General features: G+C 39.2%; 1 protein-coding gene across 2 annotated transcripts in view; it reads right to left on the reverse strand.

Annotated features, from left to right (window-relative positions):
- The window catches only part of LOC137323706 (electrogenic aspartate/glutamate antiporter SLC25A12, mitochondrial-like), a 122,419-nt gene extending 97,220 nt beyond the window's left edge, over positions 1–25,199 (reverse strand). The window contains exons 1-4 of one of the 2 annotated variants that reach the window (XM_067987523.1): positions 25,139–25,199; positions 24,316–24,369; positions 10,369–10,511; positions 1,577–1,692 (exon numbers count right to left, since the gene is read on the reverse strand). In XM_067987523.1, the coding sequence (XP_067843624.1) occupies positions 1,577–1,692; positions 10,369–10,511; positions 24,316–24,369; positions 25,139–25,150 (325 nt within the window). In that variant the 5' untranslated portion in view covers positions 25,151–25,199. Of the gene's footprint in view, positions 1–1,576; positions 1,693–2,815; positions 2,883–10,368; positions 10,512–24,315; positions 24,370–25,138 lie in introns of those variants that run through there. The other variant, XM_067987525.1, reaches the window with a different exon arrangement.
- Between the last annotated feature and the right edge of the window lie 861 nt (positions 25,200–26,060).

Raw genomic sequence — 26,060 nt, forward strand, 5'->3', positions numbered from 1 at the left:
GAGTCTCAGGATACGGGGTAGGACATTTAGGACTGAGATGAGGAGAAATTTCTTCACTCAGAGGGTGGGGAACCTGTGGAATTCTCTACCACAGAAGGCTGTGGAGGCCAAGTCACTGAATATATTTAAGAAGGAGCTAGATAGATTTCTAGACACAAAAGGCATCAAGGGGTATGGGGAGAGAGCAGGAATATGATATTGAGATAGAGGATCAGCCATGGTCATACTGAATGGCAGAGCAGGCTCGAAGGGCGAATGGCCTTCTCCTGCTCCTATTTTCTACGTTTCTATGTTAACAGGAGATCTAAGAGTAATTTTTTTTTAAAGTCTTGCGTCTGCCACTTCTGTCACAATTGAAAGTATCACACATCCAAAGTCTACGTCACACTTGCACCCAATTGGCACAAGTATCATATTCACAACTGAACAAAAGCAGCCCTCTCTTTGTTTACCAACTGAAAAGGAAAGGTCAGCCAGTAGCAGATACTATACTTTGTCATCTGTGTATCTATTTTCTGTTCTTTTTATCTTGCTTTGACTGAACCTATACCCACTTCTCCAGCAGCTACAGAATGCTACACCACACCATCACAGCAACAGACTAGTCCCACAGATCATCCTTAGCCTCTCTGAATCCATCACATTCTCTAACAGTGTTCCAATCACCAGGCAGCAATTTTAAAACAAACCAAAAGTCTTGGTTTAATGATTCAGCTCATTTTACTGTACTCATTTACTCCTGCATCTTTTTGTTGCCAAAACAGTTTTTAAAGCAAAAAAACTTTTCACTGTTGAAATATTCTGCTCAACATACTCCCATTTGCACATTCCTTCCCCCCACCCCTGAAAAATCTCTTAAAAGTTACCAGGCGCTATTTTAATTAAGTGAATTTATTTACAAAAAAGAAAGTGTCTTAAAAACAAACACAAACACCACTCGCAGAACAGAATTTCCAATGGGAATGAACTGGTGAAGTAGGCAGTGCATTCCATTATTGAAGACCTATACAATTCACTCTCAGCTTCAGCAGTTGTGATGAGGAAGTTCAATGATGGAACAAACTGGGTATTCCACGGCTCACCACTGTTGCACATTACTGAAGTCGCCATGTATATTAATGCCAAATATCAGCTTGTGACTGCGTTCAACAAAGATACCTAAAAATCTATTTACTTCTGTAGTGTTTAGTTGTTTGATAGAGTAAAGAGGACTTTGGTAAGAAGGTAGGGTTAGGGTTAAGGTCAGACTTATAATTATAACCCATGGTTGCTTCTTTAGAGTTTTGAAACATCTATTCAAATTGGTGTTTCTTTTATGAACATTGACCCTTTACTCCAATAAATTCTCCAAATATATGAGATTAGAGCTTTTAGTTCCATTACATTTACATTCACAGTTTGCATTAATATTACATGAATGTCCAAGTGATTAGCTACAACAGTTGCAATTAAAAACATTCTAAAGCACTGGTGATAGCCTGCCTGAAAGTGACAAGCTACTGTGAAAAAAACTCCATTTGTAATTTACAGTAACTGAATTTAGTATTCTGTTTATACTACCTCATGCAGCGCTTACCAAATGTCACCTCTCCATTGCCATTCTTGTCAAACAGCTGAAAAGCCACCATAAACATAGCATCAGGAGCACAGAGAACAGATTCAAATGCCAGAAACTCTTGAAAGGAGATCAACCTACAATTGCAATGTAAAAAGTTATCAAAGGCGGCTCAACAAAAATGGTGGTAGTTCAAGCAAATTCTGTTCAATATTTTATTCAAAATAAAAGAATATGACTTTCACTTAATTGTGCAAGTTTTACTCAATTTAAAGGCTGTGCTCATTAATTTGGCATTGGCAGAATTACAACATTAGCAATTCTACCAAACACATAATTAAAATAAATGTCAAACTACAAGTAACGCTCATGCTTCCTATTAGGGTGGCCATTTTGCAGTGAGTGAACTGATCAGATTACAACTGAGTTCCTGCTCATCTGCAGCCTGATCACCAGTACATGATACAGTGAGCCTACTAGACCCATCATTTCAAGTAGCCAGAAAACAGCATGAAAGGAAGTAAGACTGGCTGAATTACAAATTCCAGAATTTATTTTTTAAAAATACCTTAATTAGGAACGGGGATGCATTTAAAATGTTAAAACATAGGTAGATGAACATTTATATTTGCCCTAAATGAGTGTAAAATTTACAGTAAATGCCCAATATAAACTGCAGCGGCAGCCCAGTGACAGTATGCTGTGCATGTAGTCAGATTCTCCACAAGAACATATTAATCCCCTCTTGGTTCACTTCGACCAGACTACAGAACTTGATAAAGAACCTGCCATTGCAGAAGGGAAATCAGAACCGTGCAGTTTTTTTTAAACAAAAGTTGAAGCAGGTTAATTTAAACCAAGTTTCTCACCCTATCCAGGATGTCGGGAAGCAGTCGGGGGTGGGGGGGGGGGGGGGGGGGGGGGAGGGAGGGGAAATTAAAAACAGCTAGTACATTTTATGATTTATATACTACTCCTAGTAGTACTGACCATAGCTCACTTCAGACTGTTGCTCATCAAATCAGTCAATGGATATTCACAGAATTTAACTGACCATGACAAAGCATTTAGTGATAAACCTACTCTTCTTCATACATCTATTTCCATTTACATTGTTCAATAATTATTTCAAACCTTTTAAAATTACAAATATTTGTTGTCACTTAAATTTCTAGACAAAGCAAGAACTAATTTTCTTTTCAATAAGTTACATCATAAATCTATCCTGCGACTGGAGCAAACCCTCTTTTAAATAGTCACCTGGCGCACAAAGCTGAGCTGACTGTTTACGACAAACTGCTGCTGAATCCTAACTCTCAGTAATGGCCGCCTTCACAAACCATTTGGTCTTCCTTTCACTCAACACATGCTGATTTTCGATGTCCTGTTGCACTGATATAAAGCAGATGTCAGACTTCTGCACTTTAAAGCAATAAAACTAAACTGCACTTAGACATTAACTTTAAGAGGTGGCCACACATCAGTCATTTAATACTACTGTAATATTTTATCAATATGTAAATATAACCTACATGGTACGTTCTCCAACATTTTTCTAATAGTTGCTTTATTTTATGACTAACGCAATGCATCAATTTTGAATGTTTATCTAGCAATGTTGTGTTTAAAAACTTACTGAACATGAATTACACAAATAGTATTGACAAAGACTTTAAGAACTTTCTAATGCTAAACAGGTTTTGTTAATCCCTTTTCGTTCACATTTGACCATACCACAGCACTTGATAAAGAATCTACCATTGCTAAAGAGAAATCAGTGCTGTGCATAAGAGTTTCTTTTTTACAAATGCTGGAGGTAGTCAACTTGATCCTCCCAGACACACTTTAACCAACCTGGTTAGATAGTGCAGAAGCTGCTACCCACACTGTCTAATCATTTAACATTAAACTGCTGGGACAGTACCACTGCGCATGTATGTAAGCATTAACAGAACCTCTCTCTGGTTGAAATTTCAATTTTACTGCCCGACAGTGTGAACAGGGTACTGCCTGTCTGAATCCCAAACTACAGCTACCAATCGCCAAATATTTGGTCAATCCATCTTTTTGTAATTATCCATCTGGAAATTAAGAAAAAGGTTTTATTAGGGATTAACTGCGGAGATTTGGTTAAAAAAATTATACTCGCAAAGCAATAACTATCAAGGTTATTGCAATAGATTGCTTCTATCACAGGGATGAGCCTTTCACAACTTTAGGGTGTCCCAAAGCACTTTACAGTCTTCTTTAAGTATTTTTTTGAAATCTAGTCACTGTTGTAATGTAGGGAAACGTGGCAGTCAGTTACAAGTAGCAAGATCCCACAAACAGCAGAGATAAATGGCCAAATAATATATATTTTTTTTTAAAAGTGATGTTGGATGAGCGATAAATATTGGCCAGGACACAGATAACTCCCCTGCTCTTTGAATAGTGCCATGGGATCTTTTATGTCCACCTGAGAGAACAGACACAGCCTTGATTTAATGCAGCATCCAAATGAAGGCACCTTCGACAGTGCAACACTCCCTCAGTGCTGTATTGAAGTGTTAGCCTAAATTATATGCTCAATCTCTGGAGTGGGGCTTGAACCCATGTCCTTCAGACTCCAAGGTGAGATTGCTACCACTGAACCATGGCTGACATCTAACTACATACAAGCAATAAGATTGCTGAACTAAGAATATTCTCATGGATTTCAGGAAACTTTTCTATGACATAAATTAGGAGCAAAATCAGGCAAAATGTAAATGCCATCCATTTTTTTGTAAAGTCTTGTGTGCTCTATCAAGTACTGATGTGAAATGTCAGATAACACCGACCCACAAAACAATGGGTACCAATACATTTTACCCAAATCCTGGCAATAAGTGAGGTGGTAACATGAGAAACAGAAGAGGAGTAAAAAAAGGACATTAAGAACAGTTAGTCTCTTGTGGCTATTTCTGGATGATTATTGCTGTACCTACTATGATAATGATCAGTGGGGGTCAAGGGGTCTGAATACTGGGATAAGCCTGCAATTTTAATGGACTAATTTCTTCTTTTAGGGCAAGGAACACTCACATCTATTTGGAGACATTCTGTACCACTAAGTGCCATTAGGGTAGTATTGATTCAGTACCATGACTGGTACTAAGATTTCTTGTAACGTTCTTGGGCTAAATTCGTGTTAAACGGAAAAATATTGTGTCCTCTCTATACAAAGAGCATAAGTCATTTTCCAGGGCCCCATCCAAGTCTCACAAAATAAAAACTACACAGGGAGAATTTGGGTACCACATGAAATTAAGTACACAAGCGCAGTCGATCAGAACCATTATGTGCTCATCTCTGCCTTTATTAACAGGCAAATAGGTAACTGCTTAATGAACATGCTCTCAGGGAGGACTCTACTAGTTTCATGAGATATTTCTCTGATGTTGGCCCCATATTATTGCTCAACTCCCATTATCAGGGGAGATTTTAACTATCATTTCTCCTCCATTGGATAAATTACCAACTTGCTCTGGGCCCTTCCATCACTGATGGCAATATGATCTGTAACACGACTCAAATCGGGTGGATATTTGGAGACAGTGCATCCCATTGGCTCAGTATTTCACAATGTAACTCATCAGCTGCCTCCGCTCCTTCCCCCATTCCCCTTGCTCACCAAGCCAAACCACCCCATGTGCTCACCCCTGTCCTAGCCCCATACCTGCATTTTTCTCCAGCTTCTCACCCATGCCCTGTCCATGAGACCCACCTCCTGCTCCCTTGACCCCATTCCCACTAAACTGCTGTCCCACCAATATCCTCACCCTTCCCTCTTCCAGACTTATACCCCTTGCCTGCAATATTGTAAGCAGCATTACACAGTGGACACATCTAGGCCTGATTCCATTCACAATCTGTTAACTTGTCACTTTCTGAAAACATGAAACCTGAGGGATTGAAGCGATTTTATAGTGGGGAGCTGTATTTTTGTATCTCTTTCTCCCCCCCCCCCCCCTCTCCCTCCCACTCCAAAAAAAGGATCTTCAAATCCATAACAGGATTAATCATAGAGACTTTTTTTCACCTGATGAGAGCTATTTTTATCTCCCCCTATGAGGTCACTGTCTCAGCTTAACCTAACTCCAGTGCTCAAATTTGCTTCTTCAGGTCAGCTTCAACTGAGAAAGAACGAATTTGCATTTATATAGCACCCTTCACTACACAATGAATTACTTTGAAGTAATTGTGGGTGTTATGTAATGAAACAGGGCAGCCAATTTTCACACAGCAAGGTCCCACTAACAGCAATGAGATAAATGACCAGTTAATGTGTTTTCAGTGGTATTAGCTGAGGGATAAATATCCACCTGAACAAGTAGACAGGGCTTTGGTTTGATGTCTCATCCAAAAGACAATGCAACACTCCCTCAGTACTGTGCAGAAGTGTCATCCTAGATTATGTGCTTAAATCTTGCAGTGGGGCGTGAATCTACAATCTTCAGACTCATAGGTGAAAGTGCTACCACTGAGCCACACTAGTACTTGGACAAAAAATACTTTTTAAATCAAAAGGCGTCCTTGATTTAAAAAAAAAATATTCTATCTTTATGCACCTTTATTATCATAAACATTAATTTATTTGTGCAATTTCCTTTTTAAAAAAATGTTAAAAAGGGGTAGTAAAGTCCAAACAAGAGTATTTTTTATTGAAATTACTCCTTTTTGTAACATAAAAAACATATTTATTTGATGTTTTAGTTTAAAAAAATACTCCCACTGGACTTTCCTTCCGCTTTAAATAAAAAATGCTATGGTCATAAAAACGAGGAAAGCACTGATTCCATTCACAATCTGTTAACTTGTCAGATTTCAGCCAAGGCAGCAGCATGGGGTGCTAAAATTTACCTCAGCACCCCTTAGTTAGGAAGGGAAAAATTGACCAGGCTCCCTCTTTTGGTTGCTATCCAGTATCCTCAAATGAAGACACGATTAGGCTCAGTAGTGGTACCACCCCCACTGTCAAAACAATTCACCAACCTTCATTATCACAGCTCACACGTGAATAATGGATGCTTGGGCAAACCATCAGAGGCCATGCCAGCATCCATGGAATTGCATCCAAGCAAGGAGCTAATGGCTTCGGGTGCTGGGGGAGAAAATAAAACTAATGAATGTAGAGGACACCAGAGGACACAGATTTAAGGTGATCAGCAAAACAGCCAGAGGCAACATGAGGAAACTTTTTTTTTTAATGCAGCAAATTGTAACGATCTGGAATGCACTGCTTTGAAGGGTGGTGGAAGCAGATTCAATAGTAACTTTCAAAAGGGAATTAGATAAATACTTGAAGGGAAAAAATTAAAGTATGGAGAAAGCACAGGGGAATGGGACTAATTGGATAGCTCTTTCAAAGAGCCAGCACAGGCACGATGGGCTGAATGGCCCCCTCCTGCACTGTACCTACTATGATATGATGAAAACATTGGGGCAAATGTCCATTTTGTAAAATATATTTTAAGAATTTTCATTTTTGACAATTAATTTATAAATTACAAGATTAATTTTAATTTCAACAAAAGCTGATTCTGTTAGCCATTTCTGTAGTCTTTCACCAGTCACAGTTTAGAGAGCTTTTTCTGCAAGAAAACCCAATGACTGCAGAATGTAGACGGCTAAACTTACAAATCAGCAACACAAACTTAGTCATGCCTATCTTTAATGAATAGAAACCTGTTGTTTCTAATTGACATATGTTCACAAAGATCTTTGTATATTTGGCTGTGCATTAGCTTTGTTTCTGTGTCCAGACATAATTGCTTAGTTACTGCTTTGCTAAGAGAAAGTATTAGCTCTCAATTAAGATCTACGAATTTGACAAAGTTATAACAACAAATATTTTATTTGGGCGGGAATGTGGTGTTGAGGCCAACGATCAGCCATAATCTTATTGAATGGCTCGAGGGGCCGTATGGCCTACTCCTGCTTCTATTTCTTATGTTCTCACTTTCTGTTACTGCTGCATTAAGCCATATTTTTATCTTCACACTCAAGAATGAAATTTTCAATTAATGACTATCTGGCTTGTCTTTATTCTGTGTTCCTATGAATTTATTTTAAGCTTTGTTTGCTTCACATGTCATCCATCGATTTAGGACTTGATTGAAAATCTTACAGAAGCTCCAATTCTTTTGTCCTTGTGAACTGCAACAAAGGCAACAAATGCCAGTGTACTGAAACCACGTTCTTCACTCTTTAACTTATAGTTAACATGTTTGTGTTAACAACTATTGAGGGCTGTTGCTTTGGCGTATTGGTACTGTGCATACTTTCAGATCCCACACTCACGTCCCCCATCGTCGTGCGTCTAGTCTACGGTTGCCCTATCGTGTGTCCGCCCGCCCGTCCGTCTATCTATATAAAAAATATAATATATATATGGTCCATATAGTCTCTTCCTGGTCAGAACTATTTTGATGCTGAGAGTGAAACTAAATCAAATAGTGGTACTGATTTCCGCCCAACCATAGCATGGAGACCAGGTAGTCCATTAGCATTACTCGATAATCTTGTGTTTAAATCACATCTTCAAGCGTATTTTAATAATCTCTAAAATATAACAACCTCCTTTTCACTATCCCAGTCAGTTTGACTGAAAATCTTGTTGGATTCCACCTCCCAATCAATTAATAGATACTAATTCTTAATGGAAGACTCTTAAATAGTGCACTCGCTGTTTTAGAAAAAAATCAAAGGGTAGAGTTTCTGCTCGTTTACGCTAGTAAAATCAGCACAATCCGAGCGGAATCGGCCGACCAAGCACAAAAGATCTGGGAATTTAAAACGTAAGCGAGTTACGCCCAAAACCACTTACATTCGTGTTTTCTACAATCTTTTATGCTGGTTTAAGATTCAATTCTCCCAAATCATGTCCACCCACAAAACTCGCCATGCCCCCAAATTGACATTGCGAGATTCCACCAATTGCGCTGGTTAGGCAAGACTCTTCAAATTGATTTTCTTAGGCGCAGAGGCACTAGTAGGAACGTTTTTAAAGTTTTTACATATCAAAAGAAAATTAATTTACTAAGAGACTGACTAGTGTGCACCGATGAAACTAGTAAATGGTTCAGTATTGATTTTTTTTTTTAAAGTCATTTTCAGTGATTTTAAATCATGTCACTCATAGGTGGAGGACTACACACTTATTAAAAATGTTTATTTTTTTGATAAGCCCATTTTCAGCTGTATTAATAAAATTGCACCAGGTTACCACTCTTAAATACATCAATGAATACTTTTTAATAGAAAGAAAAAAAGAACATAATTGTCATTACGCTGGTTAATGGAAGATTTTATATTTATGATTATGCAAATGAATTTTATCAGAAACTTGAACTGTAACCTAGCCAGCGCAATTTCAAGTGCATTTTGGGTGCAATTTCCCAATTGCGCCCAAAGCAGAAACTCTACCTCCTAGTGCTTAAAGATAAGCTGACTTTCATTGAAAAGGAAAATTTAGGATAAGGTTGTATTTCATCATCTAAAATAGTTGAACTCAAATTCCATTTTTTATGAACTATTGGCATTTCTATAGAAATATTTTGGTTATCTATCTGTTGTCATTTTATACCCAACTGCTTACTCCCTCATTCTTAGTTATTTCCTCTCCTATTTGCAATTGAGCAAGGGAAAGTCCTTGGCATTCCCCAGAATGAAGAAAAATATCTCAATCTCAAAAAATGCTGGCTTGAGATTATTACACTGATAATTATATCTGCTCATACACAAACCAGTTCTTTCAAAGCAGATATTTGAAAGAAGAAAGCATGATGCACAATTCATTATATCTGTTAAGTCACATTTCCAAACTTTTCCATTTTAAGGAAAGTTTGGCATATATCAAACGTTCAAAACAAACTCTGCACAGTCCCAATCAGGCGATACCTGCACTAACTGCACTGAAGTTACGTTTACTTACAATGCAGTGGACTGGAGTTAACCTTTTGATAACTCACTTAATCATGCAGGAGTCCAGAAAGATAATGCTGAAAGAGCAGACTTGAAGTTCAAGTCTTGGAGCACTTGCCTCTCACTCTCAAGCAAAAGGTCAGAATTAGGGAGCCACAGACTTTACTGACAAGAACAATAAACTTGCATAAGGGCACCAAATCTATAAATATTTATAAAACCTATTTACACACTTGTTGGCAACTACAAACATTGTAAACTGTGTACAATAGAACAAAATGTGGTACTAAATTCAGTTTGGTAGTTCTTAATCAGGCTGCCAAAAACATACTGCACTGAAAAGGTGGGAACATAAAGTTAATGATGAGGTTTCCAGTAAGGTATCAAATGAACTTCCCTGTAGAATTTAAACTTGAATCTCACTGAGCTCAGGTGCCAGGGAGAATGGCGTGCAAATTTGTTTTGAATCAAATTAAAAAGCTTCCTGCAAAAGAATCCACATTTTCCTTACTTTGATTTTCAATTAAAGCTATTTATTTAAAACAGAATAAATGAAGTTAAACAGACAATAATGGAAAAACATTATAATGTGTATATAGCAGTCTATTATTTCTTGCTGCAAGCTGAACAGCTTGATTAGGCTCTTGTTTTCCATTAATGTGACTGGTTTTCCATATGTTCTGTGCCTGCCATTGTACTTTTGGAATCCAAACCATCCCAAGTGGTTAGATGATTACCAACACCCTAAAAATCTCGTACTTTATGCTGTACCACAACTGTAACAAACATCTTCCAAAAGGCACGCATAAACAGAATTTTTTTTTAGTGCACTTCAGAAATCAACAATTAATATTTCATCATCTTACCCATCTTTAGTTTGGTCAGCCACCCCAGCTAGAAGCTGCACAGTCTTTGGGTTATAGTCTGGATCGGTGTGTAATCCTAGATATTTCTGCACAAAATCCGTTGGAGTCATGTAATGCTCCCCATCCTTGGTCACACTACAAAACTAAACGGAGAAACAGTAAAATTAAGGTGCATGTAGTATTTGTTTTGTTGGAAGGAAACTAGAACTGCAGTGGAACAACCTTTAATGCTTATTGACACATAGAAAAACAGTCTTGGAAAGACAGCTCAGCCCTTACTGAATTAATATGCACTGTTTAAGATTGTTGGCACATTCATGAGATAACTATCAGACATTCCTGAAAACTGTTCAGCAAAATAACATTTTCTAAGTAGGATGACTGGATATACATAGTATTCAACTGCAGGAATTCCCGTATGTCTGGAAAACCACACTTTCCCCCATAAATAAAAATACATTGTAATATTTGCTGTTGTAAATAATCATAATTTTATTCTTAATTGTAATTAATTCAATTATGCTACAGAGTATTTAAATAAACATTAGTTGCAATTTGCTCTTTTCTGCAGTTATTAGTAAATAAATATCTACTTTCTGGGTACAGGTGGAGGGGAAATGGACACTCCTGCTCACATATCTGAAAGCCAAGACATTGAGTATTTCTTCAAGTTATTTTATATATACATAATATATGGTTTTAAATAAATAGACCTGAATAAGCTACCTGCAACATACATGATGTGGAGATGCCGGTGATGGACTGGGGTGGACAAATGTAAGGAATCTTACAACACCAGGTAAAAGTCCAACAGTTTTATTTGAAAATCACACGCTTTCCTCCTTCGTCAGGCGTGTGAAGGTTTCCATTAAAGCACTGCCTATATAGTCACTGCGACAACGGATGAACGGACAGCGCACAACAATCGCCAGACAGGAGGGTTCCCTCCCAGTCGGAGGACATTCAGCCTCCGATCTTCGGGTAAGCGTTCTCCAAGGCGGCCTTCGAGACACACGACAACGCAAAATCGTCAAGCAGAAACTGATAGCCAAGTTCCGCACCCATGAGGACGGCCTCAACCGGGATCTTGGGTTCATGTCATGCTACATGTAACCCCACCATGGGGGGGAAAAAAAGTTCTCTGTTTTTAATGTCTCTGTCTCTGGTAATCTGACCGCTTGCGTATTCAGTGGTCTGGGGTGTAATGTTCCCCTGTCTGAACACCATCCATGCAGAGGTGTGATAACGGGCAGTTGGAAAGATTATCTGTAATCACCAGGCATTGTTCTGACTATATATGCGGTGCTTTTATGGAAACCTTCACACACCTGACTAAGAAGGAAAGCTCCGAAAGCTTGTGATTTTCAAATAAAACTGTTGGACTATAACCTGGTGTTGTAAGATTTGCAACATACATCACCTGGCTCTGAATTACAAGAACAGAGCTTAAATAATTAGACCGTCCCTGATTATTAAATGATTGCAGTTTGTACGATTTGGTGATTAGAAGGTTCAACTGCTTTTATTTTAATGCTAACACTTAATGTACTTCATACCCTCTGCAACACCAGCGTACCTATCTTCAAAAATGATATTCTAAAATACAGTACTCAAAGGATCAATAACCAAAACCATATTCAGCCAGACTAAATAAGTGTGAGACAGCTGTACACCAATTCTGTTAAAAAAGGGTCAATTTCTAAGGGTGACAATGTGACACACACACACACACACACGACAGGTCAGTGATTGTAATATTTAAATGAGGCAGGGGTTCGGGAAACCCAGCAGCTGAAGAGAGGAGAGAACAACTGGATCCAACAGTTGTGCTTTTCCAACATTGCTTGTGGGCCAGGAGGAGAAAGAGTGGCTCCCCCCAGCCCTTCAAGCACATCTTCTGCCGTGATCTCTCCCTCCCCGCAATTGGCTAATGACCCCCCCGACAGCGATCTTCAGACCCCCTCCCCCTGCGATCGGCCGACCCCCCAGCTATGGCTCCCTCTACCCTCGCTGCCGTGCTCCGAGCCCCCCCACCACACCGATGTCGATCTACTCGATTGCCAGGGACTGTCCCCTGCAGCTGCCTTGTACTGCAGGCTTTCCCACCTGGCTGCCGGCCAGCCACTCAATCTGGTCGAAATCTTTCAAAAGCAAAATACTGCGGATACTGGAAATCCGAAATAAAAACAGAAAATGCTGGTGAAGCTCAGGAAGTGAGGCAGCATCTGTGGAGAAAGAAACAGAATTAACGTTTCAGGTCGAATCTTCGACGTGAAATATTAACTCTGTTTCTTTCTCCACAGATGCTGCCTCACTTGCTGAGCTTCTCCAGCATTTTCTGTTTTTATGGTCGATATCTTTGATTGAAACCTGTGGAAAAACACCAGGTTGCCCCAGTGTCAAGAACCCTAAAACGCCACCAAAAAATATATATTTTTAAAAAATTTGTTGACTCACCCAATCATACAAATTAAAGCCAAATGCCATTGTCCTCATCGACTATGCACTCCAGTCCCTGCGGTGCCCACTGGTCGCAGACAGACTCAAGCGAACCAGCAGACACTACATGCTCCTTCTCCAGGGCCACCCAGGCACAGAGAATGCCCCGGAATCAATCTGGTCAGCTGCAGGGCAGGAAATGGAGATAAAAAATTCTAATGGGGTCCTGCCGTTAATTTCAGCAGGAACCCTCCTTCCCAGGGTTGCCGGCTACTGACACCTGCCCCCGCTCCCTCCCTGTAAATAGCAGTCATAATGTGGAGATGCCGGTGATGGACTGGGGTTGACAATTGTAAACAATTTTACAACACCAAGTTATAGTCCAGCAATTTTATTTTAAATTCACAAGCTTTCGGAGGCTTCCTCCTTCGTCAGGTGAACGAAGGAGGAAGCCTCCGAAAGCTTGTGAATTTAAAATAAAATTGCTGGACTATAACTTGGTGTTGTAAAATTGTTTACAATTGTAAATAGCAGGGCCATTATCTTTTCTATGTATGAAATAAGAAAATCAACATTGTTCAAAAACTATAGCTATGTAAAAACCTATTTTGGCCTGAATGGCCTCATGGAATGTTCTCAACACTTCAAAAACAAATTACACATTGTAGTAATAACATTACAAATTATGGCAGTTTTAACTTGCTAAAAGGAAACGTTCCTGGTATCCACCCAACTAATATAAAATCAGTAATCTTGAAGTAATTTAAATATAAACACAGTGCACCAAATGATATAAACGTTAAGGAGTGTGTGGACTTGAAGTTAGAAACCATTTTTTCTGTTGGCTTCTGGAATAAATATATTTCAGGTGGGTGAAGGATATTGCAACTGGGGGACAGTTTAAGTGTTCTCATCTTGCCAACTGAAATATATTTATAACAGCATTGTCGGGACAAAACGATGCCTCGAATCTGACCTTATGTATGTCTTACAGTGGATAAGAAATAAGCTTTGCACATTATTCAAAGCTAAATTTTTTTTTAAAACAGTACTGCTGATCTACAATACATAAGTTGTTACAATAGAAGTGAGAGTAATCTCTTACATTATCTCTTTTTAAACCACATTCCATGCCTATCGAACATTGACTGGATGGATTCCATTTGCATTAAGAAAAATAAATTAAACAGATTTAATTTCAACAAATCTTGCACTTCTTAATGTTCGTAGTGTTTAGTGGAAACATTTATGTTTAGATTATCCAAGCATGTGTTTAATTGATGTCATCTGCATGACTGTCAGAAACTTTTGGCACCAGCTGGCTGAACAGAAACCCTGGCCAGTAGAAGATTTTGTCATTATTTTGAAAGTCAACTGCCACTTGCAACCATAGTATGTGCAAGTAAGCTAAGCCTATCCTGTTCACCTATACAGCGCACAGCAGAGGCACACAACTTTTTACCAAAGAGAAATTAAACATTACACCAAATCCCTTTCCCGGTGCCTTCAAGGTCGTCAGAAAGAACAGAGAATGAAACATTTATATCCACAAACTCGTGTTTATTTAACAAGTTGAATTAGTGCTAATCTGAGCGAAGCCTTTACACTGATAAAGTAATGACCATTCAGTCTGATGTATGTCATACTTAAAACTTAATCCAAAAGATAAGAAACAGTGAGTATACATACTCGCACACCCACCCCTCCCATAGTATTTACAACCAATGGATATGTTGTTTTATGAAACAGGAATGTAACACACAAGTGTATTATTCTGCTACAGTAGAGCTGTTCCCTAAAACTACACTGTCTAATTGTTAAGTAAACAATTCATGAGAGGGGGAGAGGCAGTTTGAGAGCATGTGAGAGGGGCAGCAGAGCTTGGGAAATGAAAATGGAGAGATGTATAACATGTGGCTGAATCGATATCGCCCGTTTTACACTATCACCCAAAGTCAAAATTACTCCCGGGGGGTGGGGGAGAAAAAGAGGGAAAACCATAATTGACTACAACTTAAAAGACACTATATTAATAGAACATACTGTGATAAGTTACTCCACAATAACGAGGCCAATGAAGAAGTTAATGTACACCAATTGGGTAAATCTTCATTTCTACAATCTTTGTTGATTTTTGAAGTAGAGGTTACCTAACCACAGAGATTATTTCCAAGTAAAACCAACGTCATATAAATCACTCATAACAAGGCATTGAATGAGCTAGGTTCTATCTTGTGATTAGGTACTATTGGATATAAATTAAAATTCCCCAAAGAACATTTTCTTATTACAGATAGTACAGTCTACTATTAATTCTCATTATTCTTTTTTAAAGCAAAAATCACCAATGCTGTTTTATTTCAATTGCTTAATTAGAATTTTTTTCAAGCAAAAGGTGACTTTGAATTAACAGCAGCAGAATGAATCAGACATCAATGATGTAGACTTGTTGCAGCCCTGGGTGTTTTATAGTTGCCAAGTCACCATTGCAGGGAGAAGGTTATTGGGAGAAATCTAGTTGCCTGCTTGGAAGCAACCTACAAGGACAACAGGCAGAAACTGGCATTTTACCAGCCTAGATGTGTACGTCTGTTGCTATATGCAGCTTTTAACCTTTCCTTCAGATCTTACATGTTTAAGGCAATAATCCCATCTCATAAAAACAACTGTTTTAATATTGTGTTCACAAGAACAACACCTGTTTTCAAAAGTCCCCTTAAAACCTGGATGATTTTACCCCCTCCCTAAACTCTGCTTTGACCGTTTTTCTCTCTTGCTTGCTGTCCGTCTTTTTTGGTAAATCACTCGCATTATTCTCTACGTAAGGGGCGTTATAAAAAGGCAAGTTCTGTGCGGTATGATTCTATGAATCTAGAAAGTACTGTTACTCAGGAACCAACTACCAGAACTCCGAAGTAAGCATGACTGATTTAAACAATTTACTTAATATAAATGTGCGCTAAGTTTTTCGAATCTTAAAAGGTTATAAATACCAGCAAAAGTTAAGTATAAATGTAACTCACTGGGAGTAATAAACAAACAGTCATACTAACCTATAACTCACTCACACCTTCTCTAGTTAGGCATTACACATCTTTTAGATCATTGAGAAAAATAGGGGTCCATGTTTGCCACTCTCTTATGAGTCTTCTTACAATATACTAATTCCACAAAGATATATTCGAAAAACTCTTCAAACCATTAACTTCTTCAGATCCTCTCTTCCTCCCCTTCCAACATCCACCTGCAGCCAGAAGGGCTGGAAAGTCCTGGCTGCAGGTGTCAATAATGCCAGGCCTCTCTTGCCAACTGAACACAATTTTAAGTCCAGGAAGCAGTAGGAGCAGATGGTCCTTGTTTTCCGCTTTCCAAAATCAACCATCTTACTTTGATATGGCATCCATACCAGTAGTCTAGACAAGTGCCAATGAAATTCATCCAGCTGTGGCAGGTTAGTTGGCATTAGAGACACTCCCAATTACAGCACTCAACTGACTGAGCTGCTTGCAAAAATAACAATCATAAAAATTTAAAATACAATTTTGTTTTGACATTTTAAATATTTTTGCACTTCCCTTCAACAGAGAAAATAAAAAGACTCAAAAGACAACCTATGCCAGAGAAAATAAAGATAGCCTATACCAGAACAGTACTCAGTAAGAAGTAATGTTTACTCTATGCTGAATTGACATAAGCTACTTTTGAACGACGCCAAATTTAGGCCAGGAATGCATGCCCTTTTAAATGAGCAATAGGTTTAGTCTTACACTCCCTAGTGCAAAGCATGGGAGCTTGCTGCGGTCACAAAATTGTTAGGATGTAGCTTATAAAACATGCAAATAGCTGAATGCAGTTGTACTCATAAATCCTGCCTGAAGCCACAACAATTTAAATCTGAATCAAATGTCACATGTTTTCCAATATAACAGCAATCAAAGGAATATGGTCATCTCACTTGAATTCCAGAAGACTTTTTTCCAACTGTTTTGCCTTCATATTCTTCAAACAGATCAATTATTTCCAGATATAAAGTTTGACAGAAAATACTACTCACTGATCATACTACAGATCAGGAAAACCACTATTTAACTATTCTTTCTTAATAAGTAATGAACTACTGTTTCCTATATTACAATAGTGACTACAATTCAAAAGTACTTCATTGGCTAGAAAGTGCTTTGGTATGTCCTGAGGTCAGGAAAGGCGCTATATAAATGCAAGTCTGTCTTTTTCTTTATTTATAAGAATTCCTTTGTCAGACCAACAATCTCCTCCTAGTGTGAGACTACTACTTGAAGGCTCAACGTAAAGCAGAGGACATATTTATTTAAAAAAACAGTAAAGAAAGCAAAATACATTTATGTTGGCTAATATGTGAATATTGTTAAAGTATTAGCGTTACTTCTGTAACCTTTTTGGTAAACGTTTTTAAGATGATAAAAGTCACAACTACGTCATCTGGGAGTAAATAAACCAAAAAGGAGATCCTTCCTGCATTGCAGAAGCACAATTGATAAATAATTGACAACACTGATACGGTGTTCAGGTTTGGTCACCAAGACAAAAGGGAAACACTCAGGCAAGGGAGAACTGCAGAGAACATCCAAGAGGCTGATCTCTAGCATCAAAGGATTAAGAAGCGTGTTAAATAAGGTTGGAGAGCTGCAGGCGCAATTAGCCACATGGGAATATGATGTGGCGATAACGGAGACCTGGCTCAAAAAAGGGCAGGATTGGGTACTAAATATTCCTGGATACATGGTGTGGAGATGCCGGTGATGGACTGGGGTTGACAATTGTAAACAATTTTACAACACCAAGTTATAGTCCAACAATTTCATTTGAAATTCACAAGCTTTCGGAGGCTTCCCCCTTCCTCAGGTGAATGTTGTGGAAATGTTTCCACAACATTCACCTGAGGAAGGAGGAAGCCTCCGAAAGCTTGTGAATTTCAAATAAAATAGTTGGACTATAACTTGGTGTTGTAAAATTGTTTACAATGGATACATGGTGTTCAGGAAAGAAAGGAGTTTTGGGGGTGGTGGGAGGGGGGTAAAGAGAAGAGTGGCAGCATTAAGTAGAATATTGCAATGCTGGAGAGAAAGGATGTCCTGGAGGGGTCAAAGGCAGAATCTATTTGGTTAGAGTTAAGAAACAAGAGGCACCATTACACTACTGGATGTATTCTATACGCCACCAACTAGTGGGGAGGATACAGAGGAGCAAATTTGCAGGGAAATTACAGAGAGGTGTAAAAGCCGTAGAGTAGTGATAAGGGGAACTTCAACTATCCTAATATAGACTGGGATAGTAATAATGAGGGGCAAAGAGAGGGAAGAATTTTTGAAGTGTGTTCAGGAGAACTTTCTTGACCAGTACATTTCCAGCCCAATGAGGAAGGAGGCATTGCTGGATGTGGTTCTGGGGAACAAGGCAGGCCAAGTGGAGCAAGTGTCAGTGGATGAACATTTAGGGAACAGTAATCATAGTGTCATAAAGTTTAGAAAAACTATGGAAAAGGACATAGACCACTCTAAAGTAAAAATACTCAATTGGAGGAAGGCCAATTTCAGTGGAATGAGAACAGATCTAGCCCGGGTAAATTGGAATCAAAGGTTGGCAGGCAAAACTGTAATTGAATAATGGGCGGCCTTTAAGGAGTAGACAGTTCGGGTACAGTCTAAGTACATACCCATGAGGAAGGTAGGACAACTAAAGCCAGAGCTCCCTGGACGACAAAAGAGATGGAGAGGAAGATGAAGCAGAAAAAAGGGGCGTATGACAGATGTCAGGTTGATAACACAAGTGAGAACCAGGCTGAATATAGAAAGCTCAGAGGGTAAGTGAAAAGGGAAATAAGAAGGGCAAAGAGAGAGTATGAGAATAGACTGGTGGCCAACATAATAGGGAATCCAAAAGTCTCCTATAGGCAAATAAACAGTAAATGGGTAGTAAGGAGGGGGTGGGGCCAATTAAGGACCAAAAAGGAGATCCACTCATGGAGGCAGAGGGCATGGCTGAGGTACTAAATGAATATTTTGCATTTGTCTTTACCAAGGAAGAAGATGCTGCCAGAATCTCAGTAAAGGAAGATGTAGTCGATTTACCGGATGGACCAAAAATTGATAAAGAGGAGTTACTAGAAAGGCTAGCAGTCACCCAGTCCAGATGGGGAGCATCCCAGGTTGCTGAGGGAAATATGGGTGGAAATTGCGGAGGTACTGGCCATAATCTTCCAAATATCCTTAGATACTGGTGTGGTGCCAGAGGATTGGAGAATTGCAAATGTTACGCCTTTGTTCAAAAAAGGGTGTAAGGATAAACCCAGCAACTACAGGCCAGTCAGTTAACCTCGGTGGTAGGGAAACTTTTAGAAACTATAATCCGGGACAGAATTAGCAGTCGCTTGGACGAGTGTGGATTGATTAGGGAAAGCCAGCACAGATTTGTTAAAGGCAAATCGTGTTTAACTAACCTGATGGAGTTTTTTGATGAGGTAACAGAGAGGGTAGATGAGGGCAATGCAGATGATGTGGTGTATATGGACTTTCAAAAGACGTTTGATAAAGTGCCGCATAATAGGTTGGTCATCAAGACTGACACCCATGGAATAAAAGGGGCAGTAGCAGCATGTACAAAGAATTGGCTAAGTAACAGGAAACACAGAGCAGTGGTGAACGGCTGTTTTTCGGACTGGAGGGAGGTGTACAGCAGTGTTTCCCAGGTACTAGGACCACTGCTTTTCTTGATATATGAACGACTTGAACTTGGGTGTACAGGGCACAATTTCAAAATCTGCAGATGACACAAAACTTAGAAGTGTAGTGAACAGTGAGGAGGATAGCGATAGACTTAGAGAGGATATAGACAGGCTGGTGGCAAGGGCGGACACGGGCAGATAAATTTAACGCAGAAAAATGCGAAGTGATACATTTCGGTAGGAAGAATGAGGAGAGGCAATATAAACTAGAGGGCACAATTCTAAAAGGGGTACAGAAACAGAGATCTGGGGGTATATGTACACAAATCGTTGAAGGTGGCAGAGCACTTTGAGAAAGCGGTTAAAAAGCATACGGGGTCCTGGGCTTTATAAACAGAGGCATAGAGTACAAAAGCAAGGAAGTCATGACGAACCTTTATAAAACATTGATTCGGCCACAACTGGAGTATTGTGTCCAGTTCTGAGTACCGCACTTCAGGAAAGATGTGAAAGCCTTAGAAAGTGCAATGGAGATTTACTAGAATGATTCCAGGGATGAGGGACTTTAGTTACTTGGATAGACTGGATAAGCTGGGGTGGTTCTCCTTGGAACAGAGAAGGTTGAGAAGAGATTTGATAGAGGTATTCAAAATCATGAAGGGTCTAGACAGAGTACATAGGGAGAAACTGTTCCTATTGATAGAAGGGTCAAGAACCAGAGGACATGGATTTAAGGTGATTGGCAAAAGAACCAAAAGGTGACATGAGGAAAAACTTTTTCACACAGCGAGTGGTTAGGATCTGGAATCCACTGCCAGAGGGGGTGGTGGAGGCAGATTCCATCATGGCTTTCAAAAGGGAACGGGATAAATACTTGAAAGGAAAAAATTTGCAGGGCTACGGGGATAGGGCGGGGGAGTGGGACCAGCTGAATTGCTCTTGCATAGAGCTGGCACGAACTCGATGAGCCGAATGGCCTCCTTCCATGCTGTAACCTTTCTATGATTCTATATTTCAGCACAGGAGACCACTTGGCATCATGCCAGGCCATTTGTAGTACCGTACCAAACTATATATCCCAAGGCACCAGAGGAGAAAACAGAAAAATGCAACTATCTACTCTATTTCTAATACCCTGTTTTATCCTGGTACCCCTTTGTATTTTTCTTCAAGTGTTCATCTAATCAACTCTCAAGTGTCACGATTAACAACTTCATAGCCATTTTATAATAATGCATTCCATATTCCAATTTTGTCTCTCAATTACTCCTGTTGGGTCTTTCCTTACCTTCTCTGTTCCAATGAATACAACCCTAGTTTTTCCAAGTTTCATCATAACTATATCCTCTCATTCCTAGTACCATCATAGTGAATCAGTGGCTCTTAAAGTGATTCTCTGGGCTGTCACGACACAAATATACACTGCTCAAGACAGAAAGGAACAGGCTGGATTTTACTGTTGTGAGGAATCTGCAGATTGTGCACCTAATCGAAATCACAAAGCGTGTTACGACTCTGGGGAAATTTACTTACATTGCTTTCACTGATTTCCACAAGACTTTGACCTAGTGTCTCATTCAGCCTATGGAAGTACATGGCTAAATTTGGGATTTTAATCAGGATCTGTCCTCCAACTCCAAAATCCTTTTAAGGGTGGAAGAGAGACTCACTGAATCTCTTTCTTGTGAAAGAGAAGTGAGGCAAGGCTGTCCACAGTCACCCATCCTATTCGATGTCTTAATTAATTACGTGTTCGATGGCATTGTAAGGGATAGACATGGAACATCTGTTCCAGGAATTTCTGGAAGAATTACTGCACTCTTCACAGGTGAAAGCGTTGTTGGCAGTTTCACCTGGCGATCTAATGCACTCAGCCCACTATCTTGAACATGGTTAAGCAATGGGATATGGTAGTGGGTGCCCTCAAATGCAGTTTAATGGATTTAGAACAGCCCAGGAAGGAATCCCAATGGTATTCATTGCAACATCCAGGTGGCTTCTGTTCCAATTGTTGATTCATATCAGTACTAGGGGGTCCTAGTGGATGCCAACTTCAGCCTGGACACTGTCCTAATGCAGGTTAATCTTGTGACATACAAGATACGTGTCCATGTAGTTCTCCTTCAAATAGAACTCCACCAGCACTGTGCAAGGTCCAGGATAGATGTGTGACAAAATGGGATGTGGCTGCAGGGAAGCAAGATTCTGACCTACATCAACCTACCACTGAGTATGTACGATGAAAGGGGAATCATCTCACACAAGCATATCTTTTTGTCAAAGCCCATCACATTAATACTTGAATTAATCAGTTGATGACAGGCATGGCACAGGGCACTGGACTTAGACATCTAGATCATCAAGGTGTCTGATTGCCCTGTGCATGTACTATGACCACACCAAAAGGTAGATATTTATCATACAGCAGAAACTCAGACTTGGACTAACTGCTGTTGAAGGCCAAGTATGAGAACAGAGCTCAGTGCCCATCACAACTGGGTTACAGGGAAGCAAGATGCTAATTCTCTACATCTTTTACTGGTGGGACCAAGTTTGATTGGGTACAATGTGTGTACATGTTGTGGTCAAGAGGGTGGCATTTTATGGTAAGATATGCTGCTTCCCATGCCACTCATAAGGAGCATTTAGCACATGCAGTGACCTGCCTTTGTCAGTTGTTTAAGAATCAATTGACGACTATATTCGAGGGTTTAAGATGGCTCCAAGATGATAAAACTGGTGATAGAGTTTGGAACCAAGTCAACACTCTGTGGCAGACAGATCTACAGTATTCTAGAACACTATTAATCACTGACCAGCCAAACTAGCTCACGAAACAAACTAGATGGAGAGACCAGTCATCAAAGTTTGGGATTCTTCCACTCAGCTCCAGATAACCTGTAAACTAATGCCCTAAAGTTTCATAACAGATCATCTGTCCCCACTGTTTGCCACACAACCTAATTTGGTATTGTCAGTAAATTTTGCTCCAAAACACTGTCTCTATGCCCATGTCTAAATAATTTACATACATCGAGAAAAAGAAAAGTCCCAAAACAGATCCCTGGGCACGCCATTAGCTATATCTTGCAAATCTGAGAAACTTCCATTCACTCCTACTTTCTTTGTGTCCTGTAGCCATCCAACTATCCATGCTATCACTTACCTTTAATACAATGGACTTTAATCTTCAAAGAAAGTCTCTCGTGTGGCATTTGTATGTAACACATTTGAAAGAGGTGCTTTCACTTTAACTATAAACTCAAGCATTTCAAATTAAATTTACAAATCAGTGTTGACTGTTCCTGAATACCCCATATCTTTCTAAGTATTCACTAACACTAGCACTTATTATGGTCTCTAGCAGATTTTCTACTACCAATGTGAGGCTAACTAGTCTATAGTCCCCTGGATTATCCCTTCTGTCCTTTGGTACAATTACTGTTTGGAAAATTATGGCTAGCAGTCCAGCTAGTTCACCAATAATCTCTCTGGTCCAAGTAATTTATTAAAATGGTTAATGTAATTTCAAGTTAATATTTAAACTTAATTCTGGCACATCCTCCCCCTAGTACTCTCCTTTATAAACATACTTGGTAAGCATCTTCATTCATTCCTTACTATAAAAGTCCTTTCTCCAGCCCTTAATGTTTCCATTTCTTCTTTCACTATCTTCTTGTTTTAGATATACTTATGAGGAAATACTGGAAAAACTGAGGCACTTTAGCCTTGAAAGGAGGCAATGGAGACAGGACCGTTGTAGAAACGTACCAGACTTTAAATGGTATATAGATACAGTAAATCCAGAGCACTACTACAAGGTCAGCCAAGACGCTAGAACAAGGGGAAATAGGCTACAACTGGTAACGATGCAATTTAAGACTGAAGTCAGGAAGAACTTCTTCACACCAAGAGTGATAAATACTTGGAATGGTCATCTAATAAAGCCAGTGGAGACAAAAACCTTAAGACATTCAAGGTCTAGTTAAACAATGTGACTCGGTAAGGGGTGGGGGGGGGTCAGGGCTGGAAAAAGAACCTTTTTTCCTACATGGATAAGCTAACAGTCTCCTTCATCTATATTTAAATTACAATCATCTGAGCTTTCCATGAAGAAGCCTTTCTCACCCTCACGTTTGAGGATAAAAATACACTTTTTATTTCTTTTGGGAGCAAATGAGAAGGAAAGAAAAAAAAGTTATTAAAAGCTATTTACTTCCTTTGAAAGCCCAGTCTTTTTAAATGTTGCAATTTTAGAAAGAAACTGTTCTGAGTATCACAGTACGTAGAGATTGAAGATTGTGGTGTTTGCTTCAAATACAATAATCCCTTCGTCAGTGGTCCAATTTCTATAATGGTCTGAATTCAAAATCTCTTTGCTTGATTGAACAAACACAGATCAAGTCAATCCCGGATTCTGATTCCCACTTGTCACTATAGAATATGAGTTCATAGCTTCCATCACTACAAACTTAAGGGATAGGTCATATCACATTAATGCCATTTTACTTAATGGTACTGCCTACAAGAATCAACAAGGCAGTTGCACTAATCCACTCATTCACATCTGATTCATAAATCTAGATTATAATACTGGTACAAATAGGATAAAACTGAACCAGTAAAACAAAACCTTGGTTATATTTACTATTTTTATTAGTATCTTAAATAATAAAAAGGGGAATTATCTGTACATCTGTTTCCCATGTTAGCATCTCCAAATACCTGTTATAACTACAGTATATGTTAGCAGCTAAAATGCAAATGAAGTGGTGTATTAATCAATTTACATAAATTCTTTCAATTACCTTCAAAAATACTGCTTTTAATTCACTAGCCTCTGCCCTTTTTGTTGACTGCACCTGAAAAAAATAAAGCGCTTGTTATGTCAGTTGTCAATATGAATTTATCTTAAACAAATAAACGCAGAAAAGGATCAATTCTAAGAGTGTAACTCATTTCACAATTTTGAACTGTCACTGAAATGCTTCATAAACTAACAATCTTATTATGCAACAAAATAGTCTAAATTACCGCGTAAATTACCGCTAATGGCTAAAACCTCGTTGCTAGTTATCTATTGCCCATTAATTGTAGTTAATTACGCAAGCTTGATACTAAAGAAGTTCCTCCTCGGAAATGATTTCTAAATCATTCTCTACATATCCTTTTTAAAAGCAGCGCATGAATGGCCAAACTCTCTAGACTTTTAATTTTAGAAACTACGGTTTGCTTTTTCCATTAGATAAAACATATTTAGTATCTACCGACTCTGATCCATAAATAGATAACAACTTTACCGTAACAGTTCGCTGCCTGCAGTATATATATATTGTTATGTCAAACACACAATCTTGACATTCCAACAACTATGTGCAAAGTTGTTAAATAACAATGAACACTTTTCTTTTTTAAACTGTTTTAAAGATAATTCAAGGCCAGGCGCTAGGCCTGCAAACATCAGTCGCCAACAAGGTAAAAAAACAAACAAACGCAGATATCGTTCACTTAAAAAATCTTATATATATATAGATTTACAATGTAATCAGTTCCATTAATGCACAGCATCAACCCGTAAATTACTCAAGCACTGTAAAACCCCAATATTATAGTTATTCTCAGTTGTGTCACCTTGACCGCCATGCTGCAGTTCTGATGTCACGAGAAGCTGTGATGTAGGCGCGCGCGAACGTCTGGGGTCAGAGGTCATGCTGTCACCCGCGATACGGCGCGAGCGGTTCCTGGGGCCTGAGACAGAGCGGTGAAGGGGGTGGCCTGACGGGGCTGGTCTCCCAGTTCGTGTTCCGCTTCTGGATAGGCCCCGGCCGCGTCCCCCTCCCTGTACGGGGCGGGGTTCTCGTAGCGCCGGCCGCAATCACATTGAACTTGTTTACCTGCTGTCACTGGTATATCCGAGCACTGCGGAGTACAACGGAGTTTTTTTTCCCACAACATTCACCTGAGGAAGGAGGAAGCCTCCGAAAGCTTGTGAAATTTAAAATAAGTTTGTTGGACTATAACTTGGTGTTGTAAAATTGTTTACAATTGTCAACCCCAGTCCATCACCGGCATCTCCACATCATGAATACAACGGAGCCTCCGACCGAACAGGATTCGTTTATCAGTCACTGAATTTCCATTTTATTAAAAACGGAAACAAGGCTGCACATCACAAAAAAATAGATATATTTATATATTACAATGAGATTTTGCCTCAGACTTGCCAAAACTCTGAAGTGTGTCTGGTAAGTGGGCCAATGTGTATTTATTCCATATTAATAGTGATTCAATACATGACAAATTAATGGATGAAGGAAAGGGGATTGATGGGATATGATAACAAGGTGGGTAAATGTGATTAGAACTATTTTCTCCCATAGAGGGTAATCGCCCACACAGACTGGTTGAGCCGAATGCCCTGTTTCTGTTTCGTAACTTCTATGCAGGTAATTTTAACCTAACTCGCTGGACGGGAAACCCATAAGATTGGGTGGAACGCCGATTTTATACCTCGCCCAATATTACTCTCTGTTGACTTCAATGGAGAGTAAAA

This window comes from Heptranchias perlo, chromosome 7 (genome assembly GCF_035084215.1).
Source record: "Heptranchias perlo isolate sHepPer1 chromosome 7, sHepPer1.hap1, whole genome shotgun sequence".
NCBI classification, from domain to species: domain Eukaryota; kingdom Metazoa; phylum Chordata; class Chondrichthyes; order Hexanchiformes; family Hexanchidae; genus Heptranchias; species Heptranchias perlo.